The following is a 21,584-nucleotide window of genomic DNA, read 5'->3' on the forward strand; positions in this document are numbered from 1 at the left end:
CATTTTTTAAAGCCGTTTTCAGACATTTGGCTACAGAAGTTTACCAGTAGTCTGCCTTTCACACATGCAAAACAAAGCGGTGAAAGGGAACTATTGACAGAATTTGAATCTAAAATAATCCTAGTGATCTTTTCACTAGTGTGTTTCATCTAAATTGTATGAATTGTTGTTTTCTGTTCTTTAGAAAAGGCCCTTTATATTTAAATACTTCATATTTTCATCAGGGGCGGGTCTTCTTGGAGGCCGCCATGTTTTTAACAGTCGTCCAAAGTGGACAAACTAAACAACTTTGGAATATTTATGTCAACTGAAGGCTTCCCCATGTTCTGTGTCATGCTTGGAAGGGGCGAGTGAGATGAGGAGTATTCAGCTGTAACATGCAACTTCTCCAATAGAGATCACTAGATTCTACACACTGAAACTTTAAAGCTGACTAAAAAGGAGGGAGGTCCACACAGCAACCCTTTAAATAAAAGATGATTTATTGGAATCAAATCAAAATTAAGCAAGGCATAGTAGGTTTATTCAGTAATCAACAGTGAGGGGTGGGTGTCGGGTGATGTGTGACTGCAGGTGTGAGTTAAAGGTTCTGTGAGTATAATGTATGGATATCTAGTGGTGAAGTTGCATGTTGCAGCTGAATACTCCTCACCTCACCCTTCCCCTCCAAACATGAAAGAGTACCTGTGGTAGCCTTCAGTTGTCATAAAAACTCAAAGGTATTTAGTTTGTCCAGTTTGAGCTACTGTAGAAAACGTGGATGCATCCGTAGAGAGGACCCGTTCCTGATGTAAATATAAAGTTTCTGAACTATCAAGGGCCAATTCTTGAGTAAAGAAATCAATAATCATACGGTTTACATGATCCACATGTGACAACATCACTAGGATTTTTTCATATTTTATTTCTGCCAATAAATCCCTTTTACCTGAATCTTACACACTGAACCTTTAAAGGGGACATATGATGAAAATTCAACTTTTGTATTGCTTCTACCTGTTAATTTGTGTATCTGGCATGTCTACCGACCCAAAAACTCTGGAAAAAAACAACTCCTGCGATTTGTTATGGTTCCTCTTTGTCAGAAACGTCATGCTTGAGTGACTGCGAGTGAGCTTCCGTATCCTTCTCTCGTCACAGGCGAAATGGGAGTCTCTCTTACATGGCCTTGTCCCCCATCTCACCCCCGCCCCCCTTCACTCATTATAGATACGATATTTGCCTGAGGGTCACTTTTCCATAACTTGGAGACCCCCATGTCCCTGCGGCGGAGAGTCAGGCAGCGGAGAGTCAGGCGGCCGAATCCTGCCTGCGACAGCCCCAGCCTCGCAGGCAGGATTCGGCCCGTCTGACTCTGGTTCGAAACGATATGGTTGCAAGATTGGATCCTCGTCTCCAGTAGCCATATTTGTACAGAGGTAATGGATAGCCTAAAATTCGGGCGCTCATATCTCGTGGAGGAGGGAGGAGGGGAGCTGGCTAATTAGCTTTTAAAGGAACAGGCACTCAAAACAGGTCAATCTGAGGAGGGCAGTTTTAAATTATCCGTGTGGTATATTGGCCAAAACATGTGACAGACATTTCATTAAGGCCCCAAGGAACCATATCAACTTGTGGTAAAATGGGCATAATATGTCCCCTTTAAATAACAGTTTCTATTGTATTTTGGGGAAATGGTCACTACGACGGATGTGAACACTAAAACAGTTTCAACAGCTGTAACAAGTAAGTGTCCCCCTATGCTATAACAAGGGGGTCAGTGTTTGACTTCATGAAGTCGTCCACTAACTGGACGGTTGCTGTTCAATTCCTGGCTCCTTCAGTATGCATTTAATCCTGTCCTTGAGCAAGAACATGAACCCCAATTTGCCCCAGTGTGTGAATGTAGTGTAAAAGAAAAATATGCAACATATAGTAGAGCTCTTTCAATGCATTTGTGAATGGATGAATGCAGCATTTGAATGGTTGATGAATTGAACAGATAATCTGAGCATGAATTATTCCCATGTTTCATTAAGCATTTAATTGTTTGTAAAATGATCATTGCAGATACAACACATATGCCCACCACAACTTCTGCAACAACAACTGTAAGTCTTGCATATATAATAACATTAATTGACTAAATATCAAAAAGACAAAATATAACTATGTATTTACTGTAGAGCCTCTGTAGCCATTTTTCCTCTGCAGGTATATTAACATGTATACATTTTAATTTGACATAAGTCTGAATCCTGATAGAAAGTATAAATCTGTTGTTTACCTGTTCTTGTCATTGCAGGACAACGCATTAGGTGAGTAATTTGCCAACATTGTCATAAATTAAATACAATTTTTCAGAAACCTCCGTATATTGGACAAGAATTAAGGGGCTGAGTTCACCATTATATAAATAGGCCAAATTGTGTAGAATTTTAGATACATTACAATAGAACTGTTAGCAGATTCCTCATGGGGCAGATCCTTGGGTGGGGCAAAGGGGGGATTAGCCCCAGCTGATATCTGATTGGTCCCTGAAGTGCCCCTGTCCCATCAGTTTTTTTTATATAAAAGAATCACTTTATAATTATATTACAATAAATGTGACAATTTGCAGCATTTCCCACAGAATTAATTCAGTCTAAGGCAGTAGCAGGTATAAAAGTGCATGCGCATGAAGGTCTCCCTCATGCCCAACATTTTTTAAAGCCGTTTTCAGACATTTGGCTACAGAAGTTTACCAGTAGTCTGCCTTTCACACATGCAAAACAAAGCGGTGAAAGGGATCTATTGACAGAATTTGAATCTAAAATAATCCTAGTGATCTTTTCACTAGTGTGTTTCATCTAAATTGTACGAATTGTTGTTTTCTGTTCTTTAGAAAAGGCCCTTTATATTTAAATACTTCATATTTTCATCAGGGGCGGGTCTTCTTGGAGGCCGCCATGTTTTTAACAGTCGTCCAAAGTGGACAAACTAAACACCTTTTGAATATTTATGTCAACTGAAGGCTACCCCATATTCTCTGTCATGCTTTGAAGGGGCGAGTGAGATGAGGAGTATTCAGCTGAAAAATGCAACTTCTCCAATAGAGATCACTAGATTCTACACACTGAAACTTTAAAGCTGACTAAAAAGGAGGGAGGTCCACACAGCAGCCCTTTAAATGAAAGATTATTTATTGGAATCAAATCAAAATTAAGCAAGGCATAGTAGGTTTATTCAGTAATCAACAGTGAGGGGTGGGTGTTGGGTTATGTGTGACTGCAGGTGTGAGTTAAAGGTTCTGTGAGTAGAATGTATGGATATCTAGTGGTGAAGTTTCATGTTGCAGCTGAATACCCCTCACCTCACCCTTCCCCTCCAAACATGAAAGAGTACCTGTGGTAGCCTTCAGTTGTCATAAAAACTCAAAGGTATTTAGTTTGTCCAGTTTGAGCTACTGTAAAAAACGTGGACGCGTCCGTAGAGAGGACCCATTCCTGATGTAAATATAAAGTTTCTGAACTATCAAGGGCCAATTCTTGAGTAAAGAAATCAATAATCATACGGTTTACATGATCCACATGTGACAACATCACTAGGATTTTTTCATATTTTATTTCTGCCAATAAATCCCTTTTACCTGAATCTTACACACTAAACTTTTAAAGGGGACATATGATGAAATTTCCACTTTTGTATTGCTTCGACCTATTAATTTGTGTATCTGGCATGTCTACCGACCCAAAAACTCTGGAAAAAAACAACTCCCGCAATTTGTTATGGTTCCTCTTTGTCTGAAACGTCATGCTTGAGTGACTTCCGTATCCTTTTCTCGTCACAAGCAAAATGGGAGTCTCTCTTCAGGGCCTTGTCCCCCATCTCACCCCCCCCCCCGCCCCCCTACACTAATTATAGAGTCGTATCCTTGTGGTATATTGACCAAAACATGTGACAGACATTTCATTAAGACCCCAAGGAACCATATCAACTTGTGGTAAAATGGGCATAATATGTCCCCTTTAAATAACAGTTTCTATTGTATTTTGGGAAAATGGTCACTACGACGGATGTGAACACTAAAACAGTTTCAACAGCTGTAACAAGTAAGTGTCCCCCTATGCTATAACAAGGGGGTCAGTGTTTGACTTCATGAAGTCGTCCACTAACTGGACGGTTGTTGTTCAATCCCTGGCTCCTTCAGTTTGCATTTAATCGTGTCCTTGAGCAAGACAATGAACCCCAATTTGCCCCAGTGTGTGAATGTAGTGTGAAAGAAAAAAAATGCAACATATAGTAGAGCTCTGAATGGATGAATGCAGCATTTGAATAGTTGATAAATTGAACAGATAATTTGAGCATGAATTATTCCCATGTTTCATTAAGCATTTAAATGTTTGTAAAATGATCATTAAAGATTCAACATGTATGAACACCACAACAGTTGCAACAACAACTGTAACGAATCAGTGCTTTCAAATAATCTCACAACAATACTTGTCTGTAATTTATCCTAATTTTATAGATTTCACCGTCACCGGAAACAAGTGGTGTGTTTTTTTTTCATATAAGGGAAAACACTGATTAAAATCATACAGTAATCTTTATGGATTTAACTTAACTTGACATTTGTCCTAACCACAGCGAAATATACTTGATTGTACATTTCCCCCCAGATTCAACAACACATGTTATTTCCGCAACAGTCACATCAACAAGAGTGGTAACGGTCTGGTATGGCTATTGTATTTTCCTTGTAATAAAAGTAGCCAAGAATTAAGTAACCATAACGCTGGATGTTCTTAACTAAATGCCAGGAATCTATGGTATGAAGCCCAACATCGGCCATGCCAAACTAAAAGGCAAGACATTGCACACGCCCCGCTCCAGCATCCACTGTGGCCTGGGCATTAGGACATATATTTGCACTTAATAACTTGTATAACTCGGAAAAGCAGGTTACAAAGGTAATCTAACATTTACATGCACTGTTGTCACCTGGTTACTGTAAATCTGTAGGAGGTCAGTATTGGATTCATCCCTAACCCCTCGCCTTATGATGGAAGAATGACTGGGTTGTTTAATCACCATTGCATTGTCAATTAAAAGATACATTTCATACAAACTTGTTCATGTTTATACCATGTGAGCAACAAAAAAGCTCAAATTTCCAATGATCCACTGGGGCATGTGAGTATGTAAGGGTGATTTAGACAGGAGGTGTCAAGGCATGTTGCTGTGGACGAAATACTGGGACATATAGATGAATGACGGTTCACACAAACCAGTGGAAATTAGTTGCTTTCAGACATGAGTTTGTCCTCCCAGAACCCTTAAGAAAACTCAGGATAATGTCTGAATGAGCCTTTTTGAGAACACAGCAGGAGATCCTCCTCAGGATTCCCTGTGAGCGAGTTGATGATACACCTAGACGATAAAGAGGAAGAGCTTTTGGTGGTGACAGCCAACGTTATTCATACATTATCTCCGGATTCTGTCTGCTGCACCACCCCTGACCTGAGCATTGCTTTGAACACGCCTGAGCAGAGAATCTCCTGCTGCGTTGGTCATGTGTGAAAGGCAAACTCTGGAGAAAGCCTAGAGCCCATTATGTAGACGTTCTCTAGAGTTCATGTCTGACATCCACTGTATTGCATTATATCCATGTTGTTTTCTTCAACTAGTAATGGTCAACATCACAGCTCCAGATGATATCGTGTGCTACAAGTCCAACCATACACTGGAATGCACATTTGAGGGGACAGCAACCAGCACTGGCTGGAAGTTGATCAGGGAACACAAGCATTTGGAGCTCAAGAATGGTACTCTGGTGACTCTAACCAAGTGCCATATCGATTCGAAAAACAGTTCCTGTATTGCAGTTAAACTCAAGGAAGTGACTGGCACCGGGTCAGGCAAGTACAAACATTTCACACTGACATTTTTTTTTAAGTTGAGCACGACTGAATTAATGCTTAATTTTCTTCTACAGCGATAAAATGCCTGACATGAGTGTTTTCCAGTGAATGTGAAGTTTATGTTCTGAGTGACAATGTGGGTATTGTAATGTGATTGGTGCAAAGTCTGTGTGATCAATGGCATTGTACTTTATTGAGAAAAAGACAAGCAAAAGTCTGGAAAGCTTCCCTGATATACAATTAGTCCACAGAGAGTGCCCAGTGCTCAAATTGATACATAAGCAGCTCTCCCTGAGTGTTCTGCATTTCCCCATCTGTTTAAAGGGTATTTTGGTCATTTTCCTCTATCTGGTTGAGCAGTGATGCAGCACCTCTGGCCTTTTTGAGGCCAAGACAAAATGATTGTGGGCCGACTATCCCAAAACAAATGTGGGCCTCTATTGGCCTTTTTGGCTGTAGGCAGGGTCTAATCTGAATGTGAGCCCAAAGTGAACCGTATGGTAAATGTTTATAATGGCAACAATACCACAAAACAAATGCAGGCCACCTATGGCACCTTTGGTTGATGTGCGGTATTGCGATGGCTTACTTGTGGCCCAGATCCTGCAAACAGGAGTTTAACGCCCAAGTGCCATTATTCCTTGCACTATGTGGGCCAGCTGACAATGTTTGATGTGGGTCAAAACAATTTTGCAATGTGGGGGTTAATGGCAGAGGATATCACACCTTGTAAAGCCTTATAAGGCAAGTTGTGATTCATGACTTTGGGCTTTTCAAATAAAATCTGATTGATTGGTAGATTCATTTTTTCATTAATTGGAAACCTTACTTCCTCTTTTTCGTTTGAATAAATGAAATTGAGCGAACCATAAATGTCTCCTGCTCTGGGATCCAGTCAAGATGTTTTTCATTATTCAGCTGCAAACAGAGTCTCAAGAAAACATTGCGCCTCATTTACCTACATGTGCGCAGAAATGTTCTTATTCTCCGCACAAAACATGTGCATGCACAAAACCGCCACTGAATTCATGACACGTGCGCACCAATCAATTATGCTCTCACCACCATGCGTATGTTTGTGAATCAGAATCAATCTTAATCGACAGGTTCGTGTCCGCTGTCTGCAATTAGTATACTGCCACGCCTCTATTTCTCCATATAAGGACATCTGTTTGTCATGAAGAGAGCAGGTATGCATGGTCTGAGGAAGTTCTACATTTGTTCCCAGAGCTAGAACAAATTAAGATCAGAACATGTTGATGAATGCATCAAACGTGTTTTCTAAAACCAACCTGTAATCCCACACTCTCGGTGGGAGACTGCACAGTACACTCGTAATCTGACGACTTTTAAAAAATAATTTCCAAGAAATAAAATCGCCTTTTATGCTTTACCTTAATTTGTATGTCCCCTTGTTGTTTGCCATCTTTTAAATATTTACTGCTTTACATCATTGTACTATGTGTCATGATTAGAATCACGTGTGATTGTTATCAAAGGACTACTTGGTCCTGTGTGTGTTGACAATCTATTTATATGATAATTACACAAGTGACCCTTCTTATGTCTATGGTAAATGGCAGAGGTGTAAAGTAACGAATTGCATTTACTCACGTTACTGTAATTGAGTAGTTTTTTTGTGTACTTTGCTATTTTTTGAGTAGTTTTTGAAATGGGTAATTTTACTTTTACTTAAGTAGATTTTGACTGAAGTATTGGACTTCGCTACATTGGAAATTACATCCGTTACTGAGTAAAAAAAAAAAACATAGTTCAGGGCGCAAGGCAATTCTCACTGCAGTGGTAGATGCTGCATAGAGTGGATGACGTTCCCTCACGTGCATGTTCAACATATGAAAACTTATCGTAAAGTTCACTGTTCGCGAAAAATATGCGCGACATGCAGAACACTGCACAGGGAGCCACTGCAGAGCGGCTGAAGAGCCGCGGGTTGCCGACCCCTGGCTGCACTGAAAGAGCGATTTGTTTACTGCCCCGCCGTTAAAGAGATGCGGACGTCAACACATTAGTTCGGCTAGAATATTAGTTCCGCCTCTCATTTTCCCCTCCCGGTCGCACGCCCCACCTGTTATGCCTCCACACCACACAGTTTGAGAATCACTGCGCTAGAACATTTGGCGCTGTATGCAAGCTTCACTCCTGGCGGCCAACCCCCCCCCCCCCCCCTTTATTTTTTTTTCAAATGACTTTCCACAAAAACAGAATTGTAACTTTCAGACGGTATTTTGCCCTGTAAGACTGCTTTATTTACAAATAAACACAACAATGATCGCAACAACATGGTGCAAGCGTTTGATTTAGACAGCATCTCTCCTCAGGAGAAGGAAAACATTCCATAACGTTTTAGCTAGATAATACCTCAGATAATATGAACGTGTTCACCGTTCAATTCATTATTTGTCATTAAGTTGCGTTCAGTTCAACGTTCTCATAAAAATGTACGTGTTTAATGAACGCGTCCTTTTGAACAACACTGCCTGAAACTCAATAGCCTACTGGCCTACCTGCCTCGGCCGCCTTCGAGCGACTCTTCGGCTGTGCTGGATGCTGTTCAAGAGTTTGTAGACTAGTGCTCTAAAGGTGGACCAAAGTTTAACCAAAAGTTTAAATATACAGTGGGACAGCGGCATTTTAACTTTTTTATTTTAGCTGTCATGTGGTTCATGTCTTGACATGTCCTCCCAGAACTTCTTAAATGTTGTGTTGACATGTTAAATGTTTAGTGTTTGACAATTTTAATGTCATTGCACTTATATATGTAAAGATTCTCCTTTAATTAAAAATAACTGTTTTTGGATTGGATTTATGACCCCTTGTCCTTTTTGCACTGTATAGGAGCGGCCCCCATCAAGTTGTTGGAAGTAACTAAGTAACTTTTACTTAAAGTACATTTTAAATGACCTACTTTTTACTTTTACTTGAGTAGATTTTTGGATTGGTACTTTTACTTGTTCTTAAGTAAAATTACTTTTACTTGAGTACAATATTTCAATATTACAATACCTCTGGTAAATGGTCTGTATTTAAAGTATATAGTGCATTTCTAGTCTTGCACTCAAAGCACTCAAAGTGCTCTTGCACTCACAGTACGGTTCTGCCATCCACCCTAATTATGTGCAGTCCTTCTATCATACATCAATACCACACTGCCATACATCTGTCGGAGGCATATTGTTCCATATTTTGCCCAAGGGCACTTCCTGATGTGATCAAACTGCCAACCATCTGGTTGAAACTTTATGTAAAAGATCCCATATTTTACACCTTTTTACTAAGTTTATATAGATAACTGAGTAGCCTTAAGATGTCTCTGGAGTTAGGGTTAGGGTTAACACTGCAGATGCTGCATTCAATCATGTCTGAATAGGGGGTTTCTGTGTTTGTGTACCCGTCACGAATACATTTGTACATTATGACATTTCATCAGTTAAACACTGAAGTGCTGGCACATACTTGCAAAAAGTGTTTCAAATTTTGGTTTGAGCAAAAGCATGTCAGACAAGTTGGTGATCCAAGTCATCTTTTAGACCAAAAAGTCTAATTCATTCTGTTTTCAGCTGTAGAAGGTAATTTACCGACATTTTCCACAGGTACATATGAGTGTCAATTCACTTTTGGGTCAGTCAATCACACAGCCAAGGCAGAACTGAAAGTGGCACTCCTGCCTGAAAAGATCACCATGAAAATTGATCCACCTGTAGCAGACTGTTCAGACAGCAGTAACTTAGAAGTGCCTGTGATTGTGAATGTGACTGCTACAATCCAAAATAGCAATGAGAGCTACAACGTTTCGTGGCAGTTCCCTGGAGCGGGGCTAAGTAAAGGATCCAAACCAGGTAAGACAAACCTACAATATATTTCCTTCTGTGAGCTGCAGCTCCAAAATACATGATGATAGTAACACATATTTAAATTAACTTACATGCACTTAAATGCATGCAAAATCTAAAACAACAAATGGAGCCATGAAACTAGCATCTGTTTTTCGTTGCAGCTTCTGAAGGTACCCTGGTCTTTTCTTTCAAGTCTGAGTTCTCATGCAAGAAAATGAATGAAACAAAATGGGAAGTCAGTTTTAAAAACCAAAAAGGACAGACGAAAAATGAAAGCGTGGATATCCTAGTGATTAGTGGTACGATTATTAAACCTTTATTGGATTTCACCTGATCAAATTTCTAACTGTCTTCGGTATAATCTATTTATAAGATTAAATATTATGTATAAGTGTTTTATATTTATTTTCTTTAACAAACGTTGTGTGCTGGTGTGTGCTGCATTTTTTCTAGCGTCGGAAAAATTTTGCGCTGTACATGACAAATGGCCAAAAACCCCAGAAGGAGGTACAGTGATTAATCAGTGTGAAAACGGCAAGACTGGTTACAAGTCTCGTACTTGTGGTAAAGATGGCGAGTGGCAGACAGTGTTCTCCTCATGCATCAGCGCAGAGATGACGAAAGTTATAGATGCAGCAGAGGTAAGTGTTGCATTATAGCTCGTATAGCACTCCCTGGACTCAGAAAAATAAGATCCTGATATTTTGTGATAATGAATTATGTAGATAGTTATATTTGAACCATATTTATAAATTTGTAAAAAATTCTAGCAGTTATTGTGACTTTTGTGCACAGACAGCCCTGGATGAAATGACCAAAGTCATTCTCTATCATGGTCTAATGAAGTTACACATGCCAAGCACCAAGCACTGATCAGAATGCACACAAGAGGACCTATCAGTTCCCTGATAAGTATATCAGGTCACCTCCTTTATATACATGTATATACATTCCTGTATTTTGAGTTTATTTGTAGCACCTTGTATTGCAACTTTGCATGGAAGGCTATGTATAGAAGAAAGCTAGACGAAAAGCAGATTCTTCCATCAGCCACCAATCTCAACCTCCAGCTCAAAATTTTTAATTACAAATAAAAAACTCTCAAAGCCATGATGGAATATTATAATTCAAAGGTCACAGCTGTTTAGACTCCATTTTCATTAGGGTCAAGGTGATGTTGTTTGTGTTCTTTTGTAGACTGTTACTCTGAGATATTTAGCTTTTTGTTTCTAGCTCTTCAAGACGGGCATAGGGGCTACACAGGAAGCAGCCATGGAGATCTTTGAATCACTTAAGAACACCACTTCATCTAAATCCAGTGACGACTATGCTGGAATCAATGCTTCTATCAGCATAATAAATATAATGGCCTCTGGATCAGAAAACATCACCTTGAAGGAAGAAGTCTTTGATGTAAGTCCCTGGTGGTCATTACTACTTTTACTGTAATTGATGTATAGTATTGAGCCGAAGAATTGAGGTTGATGATTTTTCCAAAACTTTCACTCACATCGTTTTGCCTTCCTCAGCAGACAGAGTGGCTCAGTTGTCATGGTGATAGTTGTTTTAAACCTGAGTTCAAAATTCATGTGTTTACAAATGGGGGTGGCACAGTGGTGAAAGAGGGTTCCCGGTTCCAATCCCAGCATGGCTGAGGCCAACCCTAGATGTGTTTTCTCCAGGTATTCTGGTTAGGTTTGGAGATTCTTAATTGTCACTAGGTAGGGTTGTCTTCAGTGTGTGAAATACCCAAAAAACTTGAATAAATTACAAACATAGATCGATAAATAAATGTATTAAGAGATAAATAATAAAGTCAAAAGTGATTGTTATATTTTTTATATTTTGACGCTCTCCACATGAATTCAATAAGGTTTGTGTGGCGAAAATTCTGGTTATAGCCTTTACAGTCCAGGAGGCTCCGCTGGTCAAAAAGAGACTCTTCTCCTCCGCTCTTTTCTAATCGCTCACTCACTTCTGCCACAATGAATTTAAAACACTTTATTGTGTCATAATCTGCGGGAAAAACTTCTCTCCTGTCTGCTGGAGTGTTTGTGTGTGTGTGTGCTTGTCTCTCTTGCTCTTGACGATCACATTCATTTAGTTATAGATCCATTCAATTCAATTCCATTTTATGTGTATTTTGCTAAATCATAATAAACATTATCTCAAGGCACTTTACATAGGAGGTCGAGACCTCAATAATTATAGAGAAACCCAACAGTTCCGACAATGAGGAAGCACTTTGGCGATTGTGGAGAGAAAAAAAACCTGAAAGAGTAAATACTAGACATAACTTTTAAAGAAATGTTTATGACAATCAGAAGTAACAAATATTTTTGTTACAGAGACCCTCCCAGAATTTAGCTGTTGAGGCTTTCAGGGGGTCTCAAGTATCATTTCAGAGGATTCTCTCTCTCTCTCTCTCTCTCTCTATCTCTGTATTCTGGCCCTGTGATGGAACGGTGACTTGTCCGGGATGTGCCCCACCTCTCAACCAGCTGGAATTAGCTCCAGTGCCCCTCACAACCCTCAAAGGATAAGCATTATAGATGGATGAATGGTTGGACAACAAGTGGTCATATGGGGTTCAAGCATTCAAGTTCAATTGTAAATATTTTGAAGATGCTACAGATGCCTGTGTTCATGTGAAGGCTGAGAAAAACAGTGTTTTTAGTTTTACTTTGGACCATTGATGGCCGAGGTCAACATTATTTAAACCATTTCATGAAACATTACTGACTGCTTCTATGGAGAGCAAGAGACCACTTTGGGAAGAACTCACACGAACAATATCTTAAGTTGTAGTAAATTGTCAATTATCTTCTAAACGCAGAATAATACCTTAGAGGGGTAGTTCACGGGAAAATAAAAATTCACACATTAACTACTCAAAACTATTCTGATGGAGGGTCGAGATAAAAGTTTGAGTTCACAGAAATTTAAACTCAAAGGGGTAAAGAGCATTTCAGCCGAATCCAATGCAATTTAAGTCAATTGTGCTTGCTTCTTTAGATGTAATAAAACAACAGAAAAAACATAACATGCCTCCATACTGCTCGTGTGGTGTCATCTAAGTGTCCCCGGCATTCATATTCGTCTCGAACCAATCAAACCATCTTTGAACAGAGACAGAGGTTAAGTCAAGCCCGGCCTATTTACACAACCATCTGTTATTACATGACCAAATTTCCATGCTAATAAGTGTGGTGGTGTCCAATTCATGTAGACCATCTCCATGACAAGTCCACAAAATGTGATGAGAGCCTTGTAAAAAATGTCTGCCAACATTTTTTGCTCAAAGACTGTGTTTGAAATGGCTCACAAACTCACAGTCTTCCAAAACTGTACATAATGTTTATGTATTCATCGTCTGTTTGAAACGTGCCTGTTCACAGATTTTCTTTAATGTTTATTTTTTCAGGATTTTCTTAATGTAGCGAGCAATTTATTGACCAACAACTGGACCGGAGTCAACTCATCTATAACATATGACATGTCATCACAATACCTTTACGGTGTGGAGAATCTGGTGAAGAACATCCAAGTGAACGACACTTTGAATATCTACAAACCAAACTTGGACCTCAAAGTCTCAAAAGGGGACTGTAATATCTCTGTGTTAAATGTCACTGTTAAACTCAACGAGACTGGCGTTCAGTTCAAAACTGTTGGTGTGAGAAATCTGATGGATAAATTAAATAACAGTTTTAAACCAACATCAACAGCTCCGCATAACCTTTTACTAATAGTCACAAAGAACGGCAGTTCTTCTACCGAGATTACAATGGACTTCCCCATCAAGAAGCTGAACGACACACAAAAACTACACTGTGTCTTCTGGGACACCAATAAAAAGGACTGGTCAGACACAGGTTGCAGAGTTGAACGTGATAGTAATCACACTGATGGTAATCACACACTCTGCAAGTGCAACCACCTGACTTCATTCGCTGTCCTCATGTCCAAGTCCGATACACCTAACCTCGACCTAGATACCATTACCTATGTTGGCCTGGCAGTATCCATCTGCTCTCTGGTGATCCTCCTCATCATTGAGGCTCTCGTGTGGTCTGTTGTGGTCAAGACTGATCTCTCATATTTCCGTCACACAACACTGGTGAACATCGCTGTGTTCCTCTTGCTCGCTGACTGCAGTTTTTTGGCATCTATGTCACCTGAGAATCTCAGTGCTCACTGGTGCTTAATTTTGACCTTATGCAAACACCTATTTTATTTGGCCATGTTCAGCTGGATGCTGTGCATGAGCGTCATGCTCATCCACCGGCTCATCTTTGTCTTCAACCCGCTAAGGAAAAGAGTCTTCATGTTCCTATCCAGTATCGTAGGCTACGGTTGCCCAGTTCTCATTGTGGGAATCAGCTATGTGTATTGCAGATACAACGAGAAGGAATACTATAACAAGGCCACATGCTGGCTAGTTTTTGCTGGAACCTTGGATGGCTCGTTGTTTGCTTTCCTCCTCCCTGTGGGAACTGTTATTTTCACAAATCTTTTTTCCATGGCGGTCGTCATTTTTACTCTGTTGAAGTCCTCCGCCCCTGATGGCAGCAAGTCGGATGAGAGGGAGACATTTAAGAGCATCATTAGAGTGTTGATCTTTCTAACACCAGTTTTCGGAGTAACATGGGGTATTGGCTTCCTTCTGCAAATATTCAACAAGGACCACGAGGCATACCCTTTTCTTCTGTACAGTTTCACCATCCTTAATTCCTTCCAGGTAATATGAACAGAGCATACACACCAAACATAATGTTGATATTAGCAGTGCTTTGATCCTCCTTTTCTTACTTAATGCCTGTTCTACATCTCAGAGTATTGTATGCGATGATCAATCTGGCATCAGTGCTCTCTTTTCCCAAAATGTTACCGTTATTTATTCCAGACCACGAAACAGAGTGGACCATCAGAGTAACCATTTAAGACAAAAATATAAAACATAACAAACAAGAATTTCTGGCAAACTTAATAAGAGTTTGAAATGCACTGTGGTTACAATGCAGGTAAGAAAAAACAAGACATATTTGATCACTGCATCCTTGGTTGGTATTGTACCTCTCTGCAAACACACACACAAGCTGACTGCTCAAAGTTTGAATAGCTTACTGTTAACATAAAGACTGTATGAAGGTGCTGTTTAGTTAACATACATATATAACGGAGAGGTATGCTGAGGTTACATTCACACTACTGTTTTAGTTTAACAACCTGATGTCCACACTACACCAGAGTTTTTGAGCCCAGAAAACAGTAGCTTTGGGAAACGTTGCTCTCCCAAAATAAAACAATTAACTTTGACCTCGAGTGGTGAATACAGCGTGGATGATGAAATACAAACATTGCTAACCTTTAGTGTCAGAAACAGTGTCACCTTGATGAAGGTCCAAGCCAAGAAATCAGTGCTCCTACTTTTTACCATTGCTGCTCCTTGTTCTTAGTATTTTTCTAAAACTGACAGCTGCAGGGTAATCTACTTCCTGTTTACACCAGTGCACAGTTCACGTGTATGGCAATGTGAGTTTGGAATAAACTTAAAAGAGATTGTTATGATTTTCAAATGTTTATCAGTAGTTTTTTTCATTATTATTTGTTCCACCATTGCATAAGGCACATTTACAAACGTCAAACAACCTCCTGCTGTAATTTGTATTGCCCTTTGAGAAGAAATGCATTACTTATAATGAAATTTGAAAAGTGCAGTAACTTTGACACTTCTCCTACAGGGCCTTTTCGTGATGTTAACAGGGGTTTTTGCAGAGCCAAAGGTATTTTTGTCATTTTACTTTTGCTGTTCCTGCTCCATCTGTTTCAATATGGTCATTGTGCTATTATAATATGCAAAAACTACAACACTGCCTGTGGGACCGACACAAAATGCATTATAGAACCCAATAATCCTTCCAGTTATTAAAACGATTTGTTATTTGTTTTATTATTAACAGGTCCGTCAAGAACTGTTAAAGCGAATGGTAGGTTTGCCAAGATGTTCTTTTCATAATTACACCACAACATGACAGACATGTGCATCATTTCGCGGTTTTCTTCTACTTTCAGGATAAAGGAAAATATGACACCATGAAGAATTCAACCTCAGCCTCAAACACAAAAGTAAAAATGAAGGCAAAGGTCAGTCTTATGTTGTTATTAGTTGTCCTTATGTGTTGATGCATTTGCTCTATCTTCAGAGATGCACACATAAAATTTCAGGCATATAGATCCACTTAGGCTGTAGAGCGGATTGCTGTCAGCATGTTGATATGCTAACGCAATGACTATGCTGGTCCGTGGGTATAATTTTTTACAATGTTTACAATCTTAGTTTGTCGGTTAGCATTGAGTTGCAAAATTGTTTATGTCTGTAGTTTCTAGGTATTTGTTCATGAAGCACTGGACAGTTGGAATTCTGACCTGATAATGGCATCAGATTGAAAGTTTAAGGAATCACAAAAGCATTCAAATTAAGGGAGGGCAATATATATATCGATAAATAGAATGCAAGGTGTGTTCAAGTGAAGCAGCCAGTCAGTGACTTTGTTGAAGAACAGTTGAAACAAAAATTGAAAACACAGAGTTCATTCTATTTTCCACAACTGCTTAATGATCAGAAACCACTACATTTATATTTGACTCGAAACAAGGACATTTACATTGTGTTTTAAGCCTAAATGTCCACAGATATCTTTCGACAAGGTGCATTTAGGGAATTATTTGTACAGGGATATAGAGACGTTTTTTACAATATCGAGATATATATTGTGTATTGATATTTGTTTTAGGTTATAATCATTAGGTTATAAATCTGTACCAAATTTGATGATAATCCCTACAATCGAGGTGGTATTTGGAAGGTAGCCCTACAGTATTCCGAATTCCAAATTTTCTTTTAATATCTTCAATGTTACTTTATAAGATGCAACAATTTCCACCGCCAACCGATTTAGCGCAGACTCATACTGCAGGTACGCGTCTCTTGCTGCGTGGAGCCCCATGCTGGGTGCCACTGTGGTAGGGGAAAGTGCTCTCCCAACCCCCTCAACTCCACAGCTACTTTTACAGCAGTTCTGTGTTTTCCATCTGGCTTCTGTTTTATGCTGTTGTGATGAGAATAATGTGATGTTTGCCACACACAATGCGGAGACTAATGGTGCTCTATTGACCATAGAAACCAATCCGCCCATGAGACTTTGCTAAGTTACGTGAACTGAGTCTGTCAGTGTAAACAGCAATAAATCACGTTTGTGCCACTTTTCAGCTAAAAATATTCAATACATCATTTGAGAATAAATGTAATTTCTGTGTTTCAGGTGGTGCCGAGCGAAACAGCAACGCACATGTACAGTACATGAAGAGAAAATTACTTAGAGTTTAATTTGCGGTATATTATAGTTCCTAGACACGTATAAAGGAATAGATGTTTCCCCTAAAAACTGGTTTAATTATTAAGTAAGGTGTTTGATATAATCTGGTGTTTTTAAATGTTGTATACACATAGAAAAAAATTTTATTCAAAAGGAAAGTCTGAAGATTGAAATTATGTGACATGAATAACATAGCCTGTATGCTATGTTTGCATAACCACTACAGGGTTTTGGTTGCACTAGGTGTGATTTAAATAGTTATTTCCAGTCTTACGTTATTCATAACAGAAATAATGTAGCAGAAAACACTTGATTACTTTTATCATACAAATAAACCGCACTCAGGACATAGAAGTCCTGCTCTAAAAAAATGTTTTAATTTAGAGCATGCCTTGTATCCGGCAGGCCGAGCTGGACCCCCTGGCAGGCCGTATGTTTGACACCCCTGGATTAGATCATCTCAAGAATAATCGAGATCTCACCGCGGAAATATGAGCAAAGAGCATAAAGTAACATGTATAATTACTTCTCTGGTTTGCTTATATAACCTCTATAATGTTTAGAGTAGCATGCGTTTAACACAGTAACGTATCATGTTTGAGATAAAAAAGTTGGAAATGTAATCATAATCTTTTATAGTTTTGGGGTAGATGTTGGATATTTTTCAATAATTTTTTCAATACTTTTTTTTTCCTTTTCGTATGTGTCTCTTTTTCTTAAGAATAAAGGTTTTAAGTTGAACAGTCTTCGACTGTGTTGAAAGCATTATGCATGTTCAAGAAGTATTGGGTTTGTGTTCAACCATTAAGAGCAGGATGAGAAGCTAGATGGAAGATAACATGCGGTGCAAAGCTGGTGCAGCCACACAGAAATGTGACACCATGTTTGCAACGTGACACGACACTTAATATATATGATATGAAATGCTAGAGGTTGTAAGATCTATACCATATAAGTTCATGGCCCAAGACTGGCCATTTCTATCGGTAGTGTGTCTTTGTATAATGATGAGTTTGTAAGCTTTACAGTTCAAGAGAATATAAAAAGACGTGAGAAGGGTGTTGGTCGGTTCTTCTATGGCTCCTTTACACACAACAGGACAAATACCCCCTCCTCAGCCTAGAATAAGAAGAACGGGAAAAACGGACACTTCTCAACTGAGAGAAAGTTTCCACAGAAGAAATATTCAAATTGGAAAATATGCACTTTGGAGAAGAAACCTTTAAAATAGAGAGATAGCCAACCAGCTGAAGATTGCAATTGGATTCTGAAGAAACACTGCGACCAATCTGCCATAAAAAGTCTTTGACTTTTTAAAAAAGATTTTTAGACTTAGCAATGAGTTTTGAATTTTTAACAGAATTCAAGTTTCTAGTAGGAAACGAGTTTCGGATAAAGAGGTGCTGGCATTCATTCCTTCTCACTAAATTTATATAATATTTCTCTGAAAGCGGCAGTATATATATATATATATATAAAATCACATACACTCTTTCTATTAATTTGTATGTTTTACTTCTTGTGTTAATCTTTACTTTTTACTCTCTTATTACACAGTTTTTTTTCTCATTTTATTACATTTTGTCTTTTACTTATTTTATGAGTTGTGACTTATTACTCTATTATTACTCTTAATTGTTACACTTTTTATTATTTTAACTTATTACTCTTTTCATTAAAAATGTACTTTTGCTAATTGCTTGTAATAAATAAGAAATTCAGATTTAATTAAGAAGTTGTGGACATTAGATTTATGCTTTCAGAGTGACAGTAAATTGGGATGTTGTATGTTTTAGAACAACTTACTGATTCTTAATGTTACTCTTGTCAAATAATTCTTGGGGCTTACAAAACCACTAATTACTTTCCAAGCACCTACCAAGTGCACTGATCATGAGAGGAGAGCTGCCGTGAACGGGCGTAGCTGGAAATATTATTTTAATCATAGGGCCCCTCAGTATAATACTATTCCAGTGGAAGTAGGGTAGACGTTAGGATGAAGGCAGTGAGAAGCCAGGCGTGTCTCCGGGCATCTGCTTAAATAAGTAACAGTGTAACTCTAACAGGGTAAATTCCTAGAGGGAAGATTCTGCTGATGTAGGACAGTTTCAGACTGTCAGATCTTTTCTTGGATGCCGTGGTAAGGAGGTTGACTATCTACCCAGAAAGGACTACGGTTATTGACACCTCATTGCAAACAACTGTAATACCAGCTTTTTTTGAATGCTTGGAATTTGATCTGGCATCAAGAGCTGTTTCACTTGATTCCAGTCGTAATTTTAAGATTCTTCTCCAACCACCTCCCGGCTCCTGCTCTGCATTAGCATCTCTCTCTTTGTTGAATGTCATGAAAGATAATCAAGAAGAATACATAAGAATATAACATTTCCAGGCTTGGGCTGAGAAATGCCTTAAAATGCTACTTTTAATTGTTCGTAGAGTAACTGTCTTTCAATCCATCCATCCGTTATCTGAACTGATATTGCCTGAGAGGCAGTTTATTCCCCAAAATGGGCACAGGAGCACCAGCCCTAGTTATTATTATTATATTTAGGTACCTGCAAGTGATGACCAGCTAAACTGTCCATGTTTTTTCTCAAAAATAGTCACACCTTCATAAATATCAACCCCTGAAACAAAGAAACACACACCTGCATGAAGCTTTTCCTTCACTCTCGACACACAATTAAAACACGGGTTGGCTGCACGTGCCTCTCTGTACTTTGGATCCTGCGCTCTCACTCCCACGTCACCGATTGGCTTCTCATCTGTAATGTCAGTTGCTGGTGATGCCGGTTTGACAAGCACCCCAGACTTGATCAGGTAGGTCAAATCTATCAAAACAACAGGTTATATAATAATGCTCAATAATAAAAAAACATATACAAACTGTATGGCAAGATTTCAATTGGTAATTAAAAAATAGATTTCTGAGTTATTTTAATTGTGCCATTATTTGCTAGTAGATATAAAAGAGCTGATATTTTATATTCTCATCATTGAAATCAGCAGTAATGATGAGGTCATTGTTCTTGAGGAAGCTCCTTCTGTGCAGATGATTGTGAGACATGAACATGCTCCAGCCAACGTCTGGGCCGCGGTAGCACCTGCAGCTTGCATCCCACTCGGCCCCTGAAGCATTGGTTGGCTTGTTCCAGCGAGCGTCGGAGTCTCAGAAGAAAGAAGGCGAGAAAAAAAGGTTCATCAATCATTCTACGTTCACATCAACATCATATTGGATCTCACAAGGAAACTGCACTTCTTTTCAATTTACATATTCGTTGTTAAAACTAGATGTGAGGGTGAGCGAGAATTCAAGATTTGAATTGTTCACACTGAGCAGAAGCTTACATTTTTTATATTAATGATGGATCTAGTGACTTTGTATATTGAAGCGGTTATTCATAGTGACAAATTCATTCAATATATATTTTATACAGAACATTTAATTTAATTAAGGAATTATAATTTCATATGAAAACACAACACAAGCTACTGTAGGGTTCGCAAGGCATTTTAAAGTAACTAAAACTGATTTTGATGGCAGTTGTGAGCAGTAAAGCAAGGTATCATATAATATAATATAATATAATAAACATTGACATGTAGTCACCTTATGAATGTAAGTCCCTTGTAGATGGCCTGTACTTCAAGTTGGGTTGCAGACATATTCAAGTCTACTTATTAAACATATCTTACTAAGCTTTTGATATTGAACATACAAGCAACATTTGCATTGATTTGTAGTTATGTTTCTTAGAGTCCAATATTCAGTGTTCCTTGTATTTGCTCTCAAGCTGAATCTGTATCATCTACGTTACGTTGACTAGAGATTTGTCATTTGACATATGGAGATGGAGCTGAACCAAATATTAAGAGGGGAAAATTCCCTGCTGTCTGTGTCCAAACGTGAGTACAATCTTGATAATACGACCTGCTTATTTTGATTTGCTCTGAAACCTTAGAACTGAAGAAACCTTATTACGGTGGCCATGAGAGCTCAAAGCTAGGGATGGGCATAATTAATCGACGATCGATTAATTGATCATTAAGAATTTCGTCGATGAAATAATTTTTTCATCGAGAAATTCGCTAATTACACATTTGACCACGGGGGGCAGTGTTTTAAAAAAACGCCACAGTCCTACTCAGTTACCTGCGACTGGCTGCGAGTTACCGTGTAGTTCCATTTCCAAAGTAAACATGAAGAGGTCATGGCGAAGTGTAGCGTGGGACCATTTTGAGTTAAAAAATGACTTGGTTCACTGCCAATACTGCGAAGCTATCCCAGAGACTGGGGGAGACGAGGAGCCTGCGTAGTCTGACACGGACGAGGGGAGCGCAAACACCGGAGCCGCGGCCAGGCTAGCCAAGTTAGCACGGAGCTACCTGTGTATCACGGCGACGTCAGTCCCCTCAGAGCGGGTTTTTTCTGCGGCTGGACTGACGGTCACCAGGCTGCGTTCGCG

The 21,584-nt window shown here is 39.0% G+C and overlaps 1 protein-coding gene across 1 annotated transcript; it reads left to right on the forward strand.

The window, feature by feature from the left end:
• The first annotated feature begins 5,650 nt into the window (after positions 1-5,650).
• LOC128460616 (adhesion G-protein coupled receptor F3) lies at positions 5,651-17,610 on the forward strand. Its single transcript, XM_053445860.1, has 9 exons — positions 5,651-5,879; positions 9,494-9,739; positions 9,898-10,035; positions 10,190-10,377; positions 10,970-11,149; positions 13,161-14,477; positions 15,481-15,522; positions 15,812-15,883; positions 17,521-17,610. Exons 1-9 carry the CDS (start codon positions 5,651-5,653, stop codon positions 17,608-17,610), a joined length of 2,502 nt encoding a protein of 833 aa, XP_053301835.1.
• The last annotated feature ends 3,974 nt before the right edge of the window (positions 17,611-21,584 follow it).

This window comes from Pleuronectes platessa, chromosome 17, assembly GCF_947347685.1.
Source record: "Pleuronectes platessa chromosome 17, fPlePla1.1, whole genome shotgun sequence".
NCBI lineage: Eukaryota > Metazoa > Chordata > Actinopteri > Pleuronectiformes > Pleuronectidae > Pleuronectes > Pleuronectes platessa.